The sequence below is a fragment of the Protomyctophum parallelum genome (assembly GCF_964188405.1).
Source record: "Protomyctophum parallelum genome assembly, chromosome: 12".
NCBI lineage: Eukaryota > Metazoa > Chordata > Actinopteri > Myctophiformes > Myctophidae > Protomyctophum > Protomyctophum parallelum.
In genome coordinates this window covers 45504357-45519375 of record NC_139712.1, presented here as the reverse complement: position 1 = coordinate 45519375, position 15019 = coordinate 45504357, and the positions used below count along the sequence as shown (strand labels likewise).

The following is a 15019-nucleotide window of genomic DNA, read 5'->3' as shown; positions in this document are numbered from 1 at the left end:
GTGAGGGCCTGACAGTGTGTGTGTGTGTGTGTGTGTGTGTTCTACCCTCTGTGTAGCTGCAGGACTGTGTGAGGGCCTGACAGTGTGTGTGTGTGTGTGTGTGTGTGTTCTACCCTCTGTGTAGCTGCAGGACTGTGTGAGGGCCTGACAGTGTGTGTGTGTGTGTGTCCTACCCTCTGTGTAGCTGCAGGACTGTGTGAGGGCCTGACAGTGCGTGAGCAGAGATATCCTCATGATGGTTACTCCAAGGACACTGCCGTCTTTACACGTCTTATACTGGGGAGAGAGAGAGAGAGAGAGAGAGAGAGAGAGAGAGAGAGAGAGAGAGAGAGAGAGAGAGAGAGAGAGAGAGATAGAGAGAGAGAGAGAGAGAGAGAGAGAGAGATATGATACGCAGTGGTGGGAAAAGTACATTGTGTTTTTTTGCAACCCTGCGGCGTCTCACATTGTGTTTAATATGGGATTTCAATGGATGGGGCGGGCCGACGTGGTAAAAGTATCAATATTGCAGTACAGAAACACAAGTAATAGTCTGGTAATCAAAATTTGTATTGGCATATTATACTTAAAGTTTAAAAAGTAAAAGTATATGGGGACTAGGTTGGTGGAGGGTGTGTAGAGCCCAGGATCACATTAGATGATTGACACAGGGGTGAAAAATGGGTTACAAAATCGTATATTAAAAAAGAAAGTACCCATTCTGAAGAATGTCTCATTTCACAAATTAGCATGTCTATTTTTTTTTTTTACTTAAAAAAAAAAGATCTATCCCAGATTCCGTTTTTGGTCAAAACGAGCTTTATTCAACGGCCAATAACTAAAGAACAGATGATCGCAGTTACAGAACATGAATATTCTCAGTATGTTAGCCATACCTCTATGTAAGCTGTGTCATTGTTTGCATCTTTGATGTGAGGGAACCAGTCTCGGGGAGGCTTAGACAGGTGCTTGGACTCGGTCACAAACCACAGCAACTTGGGCCAGCCTGGACAAACAAAAAGTCACACACACACACACACACACACACACACACACACACACACACACACACACACACACACACACACACACACACACACACACACACACACACACGTTCATATGACGGTACATATTACAGTACAGCCACACACATTTCCCAGGATCAATTCATTGTTTTCAACAATGGTCTATATTGCACACATGCCATTTTGGAAAGAACTTGGGCCCCTTCCCTACTTCCTTCACAGGTGTTACCACTGATACTGTGATGAAGGCTCTGTTCCATTCTGGTCAAACAGAGTCAGGGTGCTGCTATTGTGCAAATTGGCTCACTGGAAAGACTGCTACCAAATGTCCTTGAGTGGGTTCTTCCAAATGGACCCGTACGGGTGTGTAACTCTGAGAGTTATGGGGGTCCTTGAAATTAAAACGTTTGAGAACCAGAACCAGTGCCACTGCACACTAAATGGAACAGAGCCTTAATTAGTATCATGGGAAACACCTGTGAAGGAAGTAATGGAAGCGGCCCGGAAGAGTTATTCTGTGTGCATAGAGCCCATTAACTTGAAACTTCATCCAAGGCCTCTCCTCTATCTCCTCTGTACTTCTCAAAGTGGGCCCCTCGAGGGGCTCCCCAGAAATATACGGTATGTCAATATAGCATCAAATTCACAAGCATCAAAAACAGACGATCTACAAGAGTATAAGATATTTGCTAAATCAATTTATTTTGATTAAAAAAAGACGACCAAAGACGATCTCGGCGTCGAGAGCCCAAGTCGGTAAAGGTGTCAAATGAGTTCAAAAGACCCACCATGGTCTAGAGAATAGTTAAAGAAGAATGAAACTGAAATATCTTTGAATATGATTTGCCTCCTTATACAATTGTAACGTTTTATAGCTTATAATGTTTTTCTTTTTTCTCCCCCCCTTGCCATGAATAAAGCCTACAAGCTAAAGCCTGTAACGATGTCTCGTTCGTGGGGTTGCTCTGACCTCTGAACTGCGGGATCTCTCCGGTGGCACTCTTGGGCAAGCCCTTGTGACAGGCGTCGCTGGTCAGCGCCACGGTGACGCCACAGCTGCCCAATAGGAAGCCGATCTGCTGACTGCCGGCGTCCTATAATAAATAATAATAATAAAACTTTATTTGTATAGCACCTTTCATGACATGAAATGCAGCTCAAAGTGCTTTACAGAACAATGGAGAATAAAAGAAAAGCAAGGCAACGACATTAAAAAACAAGCAGTAATGCAGTACAGTGAGGACATGAAAAATACAAAATACAAGATCAATTAAAGGCAATGTTGTAGAAGTGGGTCTTGAGCTGAGCTTTAAAAATGTCTACAGAGGCTGCCTGACGAAGGTACAGAGGGAGCTTGTTCCATGCCGACGGCCCGTAGAAGCAAAAAGCTGCTTCCCCGTATTTTTTAGTTGCCATTTTTTTGGGCAAAGCGAGCAGGCCGGCGGTGGAAGACCTTAGGGGGCGGTTTGGGACATATTTAGGGAGGCAGTCATGTAGGTAGGAAGGTGCGAGACCATTGAGAGCTTTATAGACAAGTAAAATAATTTTAAAATCAATCCTAAAAAAAGGGCAAGACATGATTAGTACAAGGCAGGGACTTTTTCACAGTATCCACCTGTTTCCTAAGGAGCTTACTGAGGCTTCACTTGTGTGTGTGTTGTCATGTCTGCTTATTATAAGCAACCTTTGGCTTGTTTTTCCTGTAAAGTCGCTTGTAAATATTGGTAGTTGCTTTGTGTTTTTTTGGGGCTTGTTTCTGTGTACAGTATATTAATTTGGGCGTGCTTCCTAATGTTTAAACCAGTGGTTATCACATTTCTTCACATCAAGGAACCTCAGACTATTATGAAATTGTCCACATAGACAATTCCATCTGAAAATACCCCCAGATCCCAAGATCAATATTCTTGATATTTTTGAAAATAACAGATATACAACATCACAACGTGCCGCTGTGATAGCCGGTGTAAAGTGATAAAACATTTGGGCTTGTTTTCATAGACTTGGCCGCTTGTTTCTCTCGCGAAATCTGGCAACACTGGTCACAGTAGCAACAGCAAGAGGAAGAGGAAGTGTTATGCCCACGCCAAGGCTCATGGGACACTGGAAACACGTGGATACAATACTAATAAAACGTAAATATAGAATATATATAGATATACACTGGAAACAGGTGGATACAAAACTAATACAGCGTAAATATAGAGCACCGATGTCTGACGTCATTTAGACATCCTACCTGGGTCATGTTTTATACCTGTTCAGAATTTACTTGTTTAATATCGTGTCAAATAAGAAATGTTAAAAACATAACATAAACAAAATGATCCCAGGTGGTTTGACATAATGGCTATGAAGCATCAACTGACGGTGAGAAATTGCTAATGTTGCTGCCGCTGAATTGGTTACAATTTCGGCAGAGCAAATATAGTAAGTGACTGACTATTATAAACGATAAACCTCCCCGACAATATCGCCGGGACAGTTTGTTTATTGTTGGACCTCAATTCTTATGACGACTCTAAGATGATCCAAAGTTATTCTCCATAGAGAAATTACTTTCGTGAGTCAGGGGATGAACAAGTGACATGAGATAAATATCCTCAAAAAAGGGGTCGTATTACAATCAGGGACTATTTGACATTCAATGTTCTTTTTCCACAAATGAGTCGTCTTATCATCAGTCATCTTACATTCTGGACAATACGGTAATTAAATATATTGAAAACATAATAAAAAATGGCTTGATTCTAAGCTTAAAATCATTTTACGCTCTCAAGAGTTAATTCATTTTTAAACATCTGCATTACATAATTCACAAGATGTCTATATACACAATTAGAGAATGTAGATTTTTTTTTATTTTGATCAACGTTTGCCTGTTATCTAGATTAAATGCACCACATATCTGTACGTCTGTCTGTACGTGTGTGTGTGTACGCCTGTAACCCAAGTAACTCGAGAACCATTCGCACAACGCACCACCAGGGGAGTCACTCAGAGCCAGTGGTAACCAAGAAGTGAATTCATCCCCACTTTGTATATGTTCCACACACGTTACAATAGGAAACCAATCACTGTAACCCGCAATCAGTGGTGTACTAAAAGCTCTCCATTGAAAGAAATCAAATTGAAAGCAATGGCCTCAAATTACATAGGGCCCTATAGCCCGCCTCTGCTAACTGTGAGAAGCATTTTAGTGCAATTTGATTCATCTGCAGCCCAGAGAAGTTTTTCTATACTGTATGCAATTTTGAACAATCAGGCTTTCTCATCAAGGGGCTTTTATGGAAATTGCTCTCAGGAACTGCTTACGCGTTGTCATCATACTATAATTCTAACAATGTCTGAATGAACAATAATAAAATAATAATAGCTCAGATTTATATAGCGCTTTTCTAAATACCCAAAGCGCTTTACATGGGAACACCAGGAACAGACTTTATTAAGGACCTTCAGGAGGTTGGCTTCACTGGACCTGAGGGAGCGGGGGGGGACATATGGTTCAAGAAGATCGGAGAGGTAGGGGGGAGCCAGGTTATTGAGAGCTTTGTAGGTGGTGAGCAGGATTTTGTAGTGGATTCTTTGTTTGACGGGAAGCCAGTGTAGGTTGTGGAGGACGGGTGTGATGTGGTCTCTGGAATGTCAGAAACACCACCGTATCTCCTCATTGCCTGCACCAATCACTCCCACGTTTCACACAGGCATTGACCATATGAATATGGAGGTCTTAACGAAGCCCTTTTTTTTCGATTTGACACATTAATGATTAATAATGAATTTATTAGTGAATTAACCTCGCACCCTCACACACCTCCGCCCCTTAGCGACACCTGCATCACAGGCCACCGTTCTCACCGTTACCCCACTGGCATGCTTCCTCTAGCTACCGCCGCAACACAACAAAGAGTGCCCTATACAATTTGGCGACGCTGACTGTGTGTGTGTGTGTGTGTGTGTGTGTGTGTGTGTGTGTGTGTGTGTGTGTGTGTGTGTGTGTGTGTTGCATCCTTTGGCCGCCTTCTCCTACTAAACTACACCGTTTGCACACATCTCACCATGCACAACAGCAACAGCTATCCTGTCCACACATCAACCACTACTTTGAATTCATATTCATGTCATATTTACAGTATAATACCCATTTTCTGTGGGGCGATTTAGAGGTTGCGCACGCAGCACAGAAACGGATGTTGTGGGCGTCCATCTTCTGCTAAATAAATAGCGTCAATGCTAGCGAGCAAAAATATAGCCATCCTTGCTCTAGAAAGCACCAATGTTTCCATCTAGACCACCGGTCTAGATGGAAAATAGTTCTCAGCGATGCGGATTGATATCCATAATAAAGCTCATCTAACGGAGCATTCCGACACGAGCGGAAGGTTATTACAGTCCTTATGGCGGAGCATTCCGCCAAAAGTAGGGATTGTGTTAAAATACAATAAACAAGCAAAAGGGCATTGCCTGACCATGGATCACACCAAAGGACCTGCAACATGACTGAGGAACACGTTCCACTTCAAATCATATTTATCCAACTGATTATTCATCTTAACCTCTCCAAAGCAGCCACAATACCAAGCTATCAATGGTGTACTTATGATTGTACTGCAGCATTTTCTTGCAAAAGAAACTACAGTAGCCTACTAATTTGCCTACTTTTGTGCCCAACCTAACTTCCCAAGACCATCTGTAAACAATTCCCCGTTCCCCCCTATCAGTAATGTGATCTATTACAACACATTACCCACACTGAACATCATTTGCTGTTCATATATTCAGAACGGGTAAGGACTAGTCTGTATAATTCCTCCCCCTCTTCAGTCTTCCAAATATGCATTTCCACTTTGTTTACAATTGTCCGCCATTGTTGATTTTCCAAAGCTGGTTATGGAATGGAAACAAGCCTGGGTTTATCTCGCATCAGCAACTCAGTCCCACCCCCTTTCAGAACGACGAGGGAACCAGGAAATAATTCCCCATACATTTTTCCCATAGACGTTTCCAAAAGTAGTTATTTAAAGACATTCTGGACCTTGTGAGTGAGGGGCACCTCTATGGACACCGGCAGTAGGATTACCTTGCGGGTGAGGGGCACCTCTATGGGCACGGGGACCACCTCGGCCAGCAGACACCCGTAGAAGGCCACCATGAAGGCCACCGGATCGTTGTTGGGAAACACTAGCGCCACCTGGAGGGGGAGGAGGGACGACTATTAGTGGTAATAAATGCATAAAGTGAGTGGCAAAGTGAGTTTAATGTCGTTTTAAACGTTGTTTAATGCAATCAGATTTTTCTGATTGGATGCATGGGCTGTAAAGGGCAGAAAATAGTTTTTTTTGTCACTTAGTGCAGATGGAGCTTTTACGCAGAGCCTGGGAGTTGATGGTCACTGAAGGGGGCACTTGTTTTACAGGCGACCGGATTAAGGTTTGTGAGGGGTACGTTAAATCTACCGGATTAAAGTTGGTGATTGGTCCGTTAAAACGACCGGATTAAGGTTGGTGAGGGGTCCGTTAAAACGACCGGATTAAGGTTGGTGAGGGGTCTGTTAAAACGACCGGATTAAGGTTGGTGAGGGGCACGGTGGCACAGTTGGTAGTGCTGTCGCCTCACAGCTAGAAGGTCCTGGGTTCGATTCCCGCTCGGGGTGCTGTGGGTGCTGGCGGCGTGTTTCCTCCTCCGCGTCATCAGTGCCCATACCCGAAGGCGGGGTTGGCGAAAGGGCCTTTCTGTGTGGAGTTTGCATGTTCTCCCCGTGTCCCCTAGGGTAGGTACCCTCACAAAAACATGCAGTAATCCTGGTCTCTAAACTGCCTCCCCCTGGCCAGCCGGGGCGCCTGATGGAGGGGAAAGGAACTGGTTGGAATAACGTGTTCCTTCCACGCGCTACGTCCAACCAGGGAAACTCCCCCCTGTCAGGTGTAAAGGAGCAACTTGGACACTCAAGCATGAAGGAAGCATGAGTTAAATCTGTTGCTCTCCCCAGGTTGGTGGAGGGTGTGTAGAGCCCAGGATCACATTAGATGATTGACACAGGGGTGAAAAATGGGTTACAAAATCGTGGGATAAAAAATATATTAAAAAAAAAGGTTGGTGAGGGGTCCGTTAAAACGACCGGATTAAGGTTGGTGAGGGGTCCGTTAAAACGACCAGATTAAGGTTGGTGAGGGGTCCGTTAAAACGACCGGATTAAGGTTGGTGAGGGGTCCGTTAAAACGACCGGATTAAGGTTGGTGAGGGGTCTGTTAAAATGACCGGATTAAGGTTGGTGAGGTGTCTGTTAAAACGACCGGATTAAGGTTGGTGAGGGGTTCGTTAAAACGACCGGATTAAGGTTGGTGAGGGGTCCGTTAAAACGACCGGATTAAGGTTGGTGAGGGGTCCGTTAAAACGACCGGATTAAGGTTGGCGAGGGGTCTGTTAAAATGACCGGATTAAGGTTGGTGAGGGGTTCGTTAAAACGACCGGATTAAGGTTGGTGAGGGGTCCGTTAAAACGACCGGATTAAGGTTGGTGAGGGGTTCGTTAAAACGACCGGATTAAGGTTGGTGAGGGGTCTGTTAAAACGACCGGATTAAGGTTGGTGAGGGGTCCGTTAAAACGACCGGATTAAGGTTGGTGAGGGATGCGCTGCTCCGTTCTTGCGGTGATGGTTAGGTTAGGGTTTGAGGTAGGTTGTCGTTCTGTAGTAGCCGGAGCTGTAAAACAAGCGTCCCATCAGCGCCATCATTCAGAGATTGTGGAATAGAATACCCTGAGCGAGAGAGAGAGAGAGAGAGAGAGAGAGAGAGGGAGAGAGAGAGAGAGAGAGAGAGAGAGAGAGAGCATGTATGCATGCAGTAAGGTTACTATCACTCACCCTGTCCCCCGGTCGAACCATGGGCTCCTGTTTACTGCCCAGTTTGTGGAGGATGTTGTAGGCTAGCTTGATACTTCGAGACCACAGCTTTCCTACAGGGGGGAAAACACAGGGCATGAGTGTGCGTGCGCGTGTGTGCGCGCGTGTGTAACAGATTCATGAAAAAACAACAACACTTTTGACCGCAACAAATAGCATAAGTATGCTTCATGGGCTCTATGCTATATGGGGGCTGCTGGGGAAACTGGATGACAGGAGCAATTCGGCAAATACACCCCATGGGTGTCAATAGAAGTAGGAAAAAGGTTCCTGTTATTTTAGTCCGGACTTGTCCTTTAAAGAAAGTTGTGCCTGCGTGTGCGTGCGTGCGTGCGTGCGTGTGTGCGTGCGTGCGTGCGTGCATGTGTGCGTGCGTGCGTCTGGTGGGTGTGTATGCACGTGCATGTCTGGTGGGTGTGTATGCATGTCTGGTGGGTGTGTATGCATGTCTGGTGGGTGTGTATGCATGTCTGGTGGGTGTGTATGCATGTCTGGTGGGTGTGTATGCATGTCTGGTGGGTGTGTATGCATGTCTGGTGGGTGTGTATGCATGTGTGGTGGGTGTGTATGCATGTGTGGTGGGTGTGTATGCATGTGTGGTGGGTGTGTATGCATGTGTGGTGGGTGTGTATGCATGTCTGGTGGGTGTGTATGCATGTCTGGTGGGTGTGTATGCATGTCTGGTGGGTGTGTATGCATGTCTGGTGGGTGTGTATGCATGTCTGGTGGGTGTGTATGCATGTCTGGTGGGTGTGTATGCATGTCTGGTGGGTGTGTATGCATGTGTGGTGGGTGTGTATGCATGTGGGGTGGGTGTGTATGCATGTGTGGTGGGTGTGTATGCATGTGTGGTGGGTGTGTATGCATGTGTGGTGGGTGTGTATGCATGTCTGGTGGGTGTGTATGCATGTGTGGTGGGTGTGTATGCATGTGTGGTGGGTGTGTATGCATGTGTGGTGGGTGTGTACAAAGCCGTTCTCACATGAACATTATGTGGGACATGGTGGGAGCAGCTGTGTCTGGCTCTATCCGATGCCTCAGGCTTTTACGCTACACACCTGTACAAACGTACCATTTCTACTCGCACTGTTTTGTTCACGTGTAATTAAAAAGTGTGAGGGTGGCACAAATGTCCTACTGTACCTTTGTGTGGAAAGCTACTTGGTACGTTAATTTGGTACATTTGGACAAAATAAAATAGTGGCCTGTGTAACGGTCCCAGCAATGGGATTTTGTAACTTTCTATTTCTATTTTTCCATTTCTATTTTCTATTCTATTTTATTGCTTACCTTTCGGCAAATACAATATGGGAAAAAAATTTGGGTACACATTGTATGTGCATGCCGTGTGTGGTGCCTGGTCCTTAATGCTGTTCATATTATGACCGGATGAGGGCATGCAGGGAGAGCCTGTGAGTAGCATTAATGGCACCGGTGTGAGCAACTCAGACAGATCAAGCTGAGTCGCAGGGTTGAGAGGAGCTCTGCTCACGCCACAAAGAGTGTCCGTAAAAATAAATATAAGAGAATGAAGAGTAGCTCCTAAAATAATCGGCAGAAGGCGCACACGGTACGTTGCATGTTGTTGGTTTCTGTGTTTGTAAATAAGTGTTGTAGTTCCGTCAATTGTTTGATTGTTTGTTTAAGTTTCATTGTGTTTGTTTACCCATAAAACCGGAAGTCATGATTGACCAACAAGTTACAACAAGGACATTCACATTGCATATTTCATGGTGGTTAAGAGAATATTGTATGTTTTGTGTTACAGTTTTTACGGTGTCAAGTTGGGAAATAAAAACCCCCTTTGAGACATCAGTTTGGAGCGTTGTCAAATTTCTGCTGGCTAGGAGCCGCTACAGCCTGACAAGACTATTTAAAAATGTGATGAATAGCAACGTACAGTTCGTTGATTGATTGATTGATTGATCATAAAATAAAAATAACATCTGTACAAGGATAATGCAAAGAAGCTTACAGCTTGTTTCCATTGCAGTCCAGTGATAATCCGTAGTCAGGTCGCGGGGGCAACAGCCCCACCAGAGTGCTCCAGACTTCCCTCTCCAGAGCAGCATTAGCTATGACTATGAGCTATGAGCTTGTAAATCTGCTGTTTTTCAATAGCTAAAGTATAACATAATGCTTAAAACACCCAAAAGGTGTTCCCGTCCCCGTGCCCCGAGAAAGGGCAAAGGTATAAGGAAAGTAAGAACGTGTGTGCATCAAGTGATTGTACCGTATGTGAGCACGTAGAGGGGTTTCCCGGCCGTGTCCAGGCTGGTGAGGCAGGGGGCTTTGGGGGAGATGGTGCCCCAGCGCTGCAGCGCCGCCTCCAGGGACGGAGGCCAGTTGGTGACCACGCCCAGGGTGTCGCCTCGCGCCGGCAGCATCTCGGCCCCCTCCGCCCGGGGCTGCTTGGGGTCCGGCTGCTGCACTGGAGACGGACGAGAGAGGGAGAGAGAGAGAGAGGGAGAGAGAGAGAGAGAGAGAGAGAGAGAGAGAGAGAGAGAGAGAGAGAGAGAGAGAGAGAGAGAGAGAGAGAGAGAGAGAGAGAGAGGGAGAGGGAGAGAGAGACAGAGAGACAGAGAGAGAGAGAGAGAGAGAGAGAGAGAGAGAGAGAGAGGGAGAGAGGGAGAGAGAGAGAGGGAGAGAGAGAGAGGGAGAGAGAGAGAGAGAGAGAGAGAGAGAGAGAGAGAGAGAGAGAGAGAGAGAGAGAGAGAGAGAGAGAGGGAGAGAGATAGAGAGAGAGGGAGAGAGAGAGAGAGAGAGAGAGAGAGAGAGAGAGAGAGAGAGAGAGAGAGAGAGAGAGAGAGAGAGAGAGAGAGAGAGAGAGAGGGAGAGAGATAGAGAGAGAGGGAGAGAGAGAGAGAGAGAGAGAGAGAGAGAGAGAGAGAGAGAGAGAGGGAGAGAGAGAGAGAGAGAGAGCACACACACAGGGGGGTCGTCACCGCCATGCTGGTTTGTGGTGGACATTTTTGTCAAAATATACCATACTGTGCTGAATATAAGACTAAGCCCTATATCTTGCTAACAACGTGTCGATGTAGATTGGCTAGTTGAACTATTTTTAAATGTTTTAAAATAGTAAACAATGGCAAAATAAGTTTAGGGATAAGGGGTAAGGGAGCAAGATGGAGCCGTACGTTTTTCCCCCCCAATGGAAATATGCTAAAAAACTTGATCGTATTATAATCGGGGACTATAGAGCGACGCAGTCCTGCCCCCCTTTCATGACGACGCCAGGCCCAGGAAATAATTCCCAATGCATTTTTCCCATAGACATTTCAAAAAGTATTTATTTAAAGACCTTTTAAGCGTATTACCAGAAACAAAAAGAGCTAGCCCTGAATGACCATAGCATGTCTGTAACTCTGAGAGTGTACAAATTGGTTCCATTTGTACACTTTCATAGTTAAGGGGGTTTTTGCGGAAAAACTAACATTTGAGAACTACTAGTACTAGTGCTAGTTGGACTGCTAATTTGCCATAGTACAGTAAATACATATTCTGAATAAAACCTGCAGACTTGACATTCAGTAATTGTGTCTTAGGATCAAAATAAGGACATTATAATGATGTGGAGAAAACATAATGTAAAAAGTTTGTCACGGACGAGACCAAGGCGCGGTGAGAGCTTGTAGATAGGCTATTTTCGCTGCGCAACATTTGATGCTTCCATAGCCCATTCTGACCTGAGATCAGATTCACACGAGGTTTCCACTGGACACACACTGGTCTGATGAACCCATTCTGACCCGAGATCAGATTAAAAAAATGTCAGTCGCTCTTTGATTTTTCAAAAAATAGCAGACCTACAAGCTCGTATCGCGCCACTCGGTGGCGCGATATGAGCTTGTAGATCTGCTATTTTTCAATAGCTAAAGCACGACATGATGCCAACACCAAAATGGGTGCCCGGTCAGAATGGGATAGAAGACGTCTATGGACTGAAAACTTTAATGCATGCATCCACTGCTTTCATCATTTCCCCTGACTCTGTCCGACCATCTGTTCAGCGGTCGGGGCTTTGCGAGATCCCCAGTCCCTGTGTGCGTCCTCGTCAGACATCACGTTCATTTAGTTTGTCAACGTTGCCAGTTGGGAGGTATTAATTGTCCGAGAGCCATAACCTGGAGCAGCTGTTATTCCAAGATGGATAACAACTTGTATGCAGATGCTAAATAGTCTCTGGAAAGCACACTCACATTTTATATCTATTTTGTATTTTAGAAATCAGCAAAACTACGCCTTTATTGGGAAGGTATTATTCTTCCGGTTTGAGGGAAAGGAAGCTCTGGTTTGAGGGTTCCGGCATGATGACTACAAAACAATGAGTACAACATGACGTGCAGTAAGTATCATCCGCTCCCGACAGGATCCACTCCCGACATAGACCAGGATAGGACCAGGATAGGACCAGGATAGGACCAGGATAGGACCAGGATCCACTCCCGACATAGACCAGGATAGGACCAGGATAGGACCAGGATAGGACCAGGATAGGACCAGGATCCACTCCCGACATAGACCAGGATAGGACCAGGATAGGACCAGGATAGGACCAGGATCCACTCCCGACATAGACCAGGATAGGACCAGGATAGGACCAGGATAGGACCAGGATAGGACCAGGATCCACTCCCGACATAGACCAGGATAGGACCAGGATAGGACCAGGATAGGACCAGGATCCACTCCCGACATAGACCAGGATAGGACCAGGATAGGACCAGGATAGGACCAGGATAGGACCAGGATCCACTCCCGACATAGACCAGGATAGGACCAGGATAGGACCAGGATCCACTCCCGACACAGACCAGGCTTTCCTCCGAGGTGCAAAGCCTGGTGACACGAGGTTATAGCGATCCATGCTGATGAATAACTTGAGCTGGATGATTGCTCTGGGGATACTGTAGTGCTCTCGTACTCGAGATCGACCTCGGGTACACATCTCGATGGTCCTTAGGTCTCCAGTGCTCCACTATAATTGAACCTTTAAAATGTTTTTTACTTATGTCCTCGAACCAAGAGGACGGAGGGTGTACAACAAGCTCAAGTTTCCAGGCATTGTGGAGCTTGTAAATCTGCTATGTTCAAAAATGTTTCCCCCACCCAAAAAAAAAGAAGGTTGAGAACCACTGGACTAACAGCACAGACAGACAGACAGACAGACAGACAGACAGAGACAGAGGCAGGCAGACAGACAGACAGACAGACAGACAGACAGACAGACAGACAGACAGACAGACAGACAGACAGAGAGACAGAGGCAGGCAGACAGACAGACCTTCTAGAAGCTCGTCAAAGTCGTCCACAAAGAACTCCCTCAGCGGGGGTCTGCGAGGCATCTTCAGCGTGGTCACCAGCTGCTGGATCTTTGCAGACACACGGCTGCTGACTGGCACACCTGGAAAACACATGCATGCACGCATACACATAATACACAGTGAGTTCCAGAAGCTATAATGTTTGGCAACTTTCTCAGGAGGAAATGGAATTTGACAATTATGTTCACTCTACTGTGAAACAGATAGGATGTTTTGTTTATAGTTTTTTTTTTACACAAGCAAGTACATCTACTCAAGTACAGTTAGTACTTAACTCATTCCTCACCACGTGTTACACACGTGTTAAGTGTTTTTCATTAAAGCCAAGAGCGCTAATGACGTGTTTTACTTGATTTTTTTTGCGCAGTCGCGCGCGCCACACACACACACACACACACACACACACACGCGCGCTTAGAGTTAAGGGCCTACCGTCCCCGGTCTCCATGCGCTCTGCGTTGCCATACTTCTGCGTGTTCCTGGCAATAGTTCCCATGTTGGACATGTGGTGGCGCTCCGGGCGAGAGTGGGAGGAGTCCGACGAGTAGCCAGTCACATCGGGAGGGGCTGAATGGTTCTCTGTAGGGAGAGAGGGGGAGAGAGAGAGAGAGAGAGAGTGACTACAAAACCAGTGGTATAAAGTAACCAAGTACCTTTCCTCTAGTAATTACTGCTAATATGACAACTTTGCCTTAAAAGTAAAACATTATAAGGATATATACAGGATATATCCGGAGGGGAGGAGCTACGCATAACTAAAAATACATCGCATGGATGCACCTGGGATGTATCCTCAGCAGAGTTGGGTGTAACGAGTAACGGAAAATCTCGTTACTGTAACGACACTACTTTGGTCGGTAGCGAGTAATATAACGACACTACTCCTCCAAAATTGATAATCACACTACAGTTACTGGTCGCTTTAGTGCTGCAGTTACTCGTTACTTAATTGCGTCATGTGGCTGCTTTCAGCAGTGTTGCTTTGGACTAATGCACACAACGGAGATGAGTTTGAACATGAACAGTAATGGTGCGCTGGAGTCGCGGACTAGAACATGTCAAATTTACGTCGTTTCGGTATTAAAATCTCAGCAGAAGCACTGCTCACAGCGAGCCAGTCTCCCACTGTCACAGAGACGGAGCAGTTGGAGTGTTGCCATGTCCGCTTATTATAAGCGACTTTGGGCTTGTTGTATAATAGCCTAGTCAGGCTTCTTTTGGGCTTGTTTTCATAGACATGGCTGCTTGTTTCTCTTCCAAAACCTGGCAACACTGCCAGCTGGGAGGGTCTTGTTTGTTGTAGAATGTATGTGCTCTCAGAGTCACAATCACTAGTTAGTTAATGCAGAGATGAATAAACCAAATATGCCGACATGAAAAACTACATTTAATGAGCATGGAGCAGGGAACTCCACATCATAAAGAAAGGGATCCTAAAGCACTGTGAACATATAGGCTACTGATTTCTCTCAGTCTCATTATTTTTATTTGAATATATCTGATTTGATTGATTGAAGAATTGATTAGAAGTTTGCATAGAAAAAGTTTTACAAGGTCAAGAGAACCACTGCACTAGACCATTTTGGAAAGGCCCATTTTGTTTTATTCCTCCACAACCTGGTAAAGAGCATAAAGAAAGATGTTGTGTATGTCCTCCTTATTAGGATTATAAAAATTTGTTAAGTGGTAAATTATGTGACAATGCGACATGCGATTTTATGGAGTAACGCAAAAGTAATGTAACGAGTAATGTAACTAGTTACTTTCTCCAGGGAGTAATAAAG

At 45.3% G+C, this 15019-nt stretch overlaps 1 protein-coding gene across 1 annotated transcript in view; it reads right to left on the bottom strand.

The window, feature by feature from the left end:
* Positions 1-15019, bottom strand: part of LOC310868280 (disco-interacting protein 2 homolog C-like) — a 104176-nt gene that overhangs the window by 47487 nt on the left and 41670 nt on the right. Inside the window, exons 6-13 of the mRNA XM_083778634.1 lie at positions 13668-13814; positions 13196-13315; positions 10142-10339; positions 7870-7961; positions 6088-6198; positions 1978-2101; positions 876-985; positions 174-276 (exon numbers count right to left, since the gene is read on the bottom strand). Coding sequence (XP_083634760.1) covers positions 174-276; positions 876-985; positions 1978-2101; positions 6088-6198; positions 7870-7961; positions 10142-10339; positions 13196-13315; positions 13668-13814 — 1005 coding nt within the window. The remainder of the gene's footprint in view (positions 1-173; positions 277-875; positions 986-1977; positions 2102-6087; positions 6199-7869; positions 7962-10141; positions 10340-13195; positions 13316-13667; positions 13815-15019) is intronic.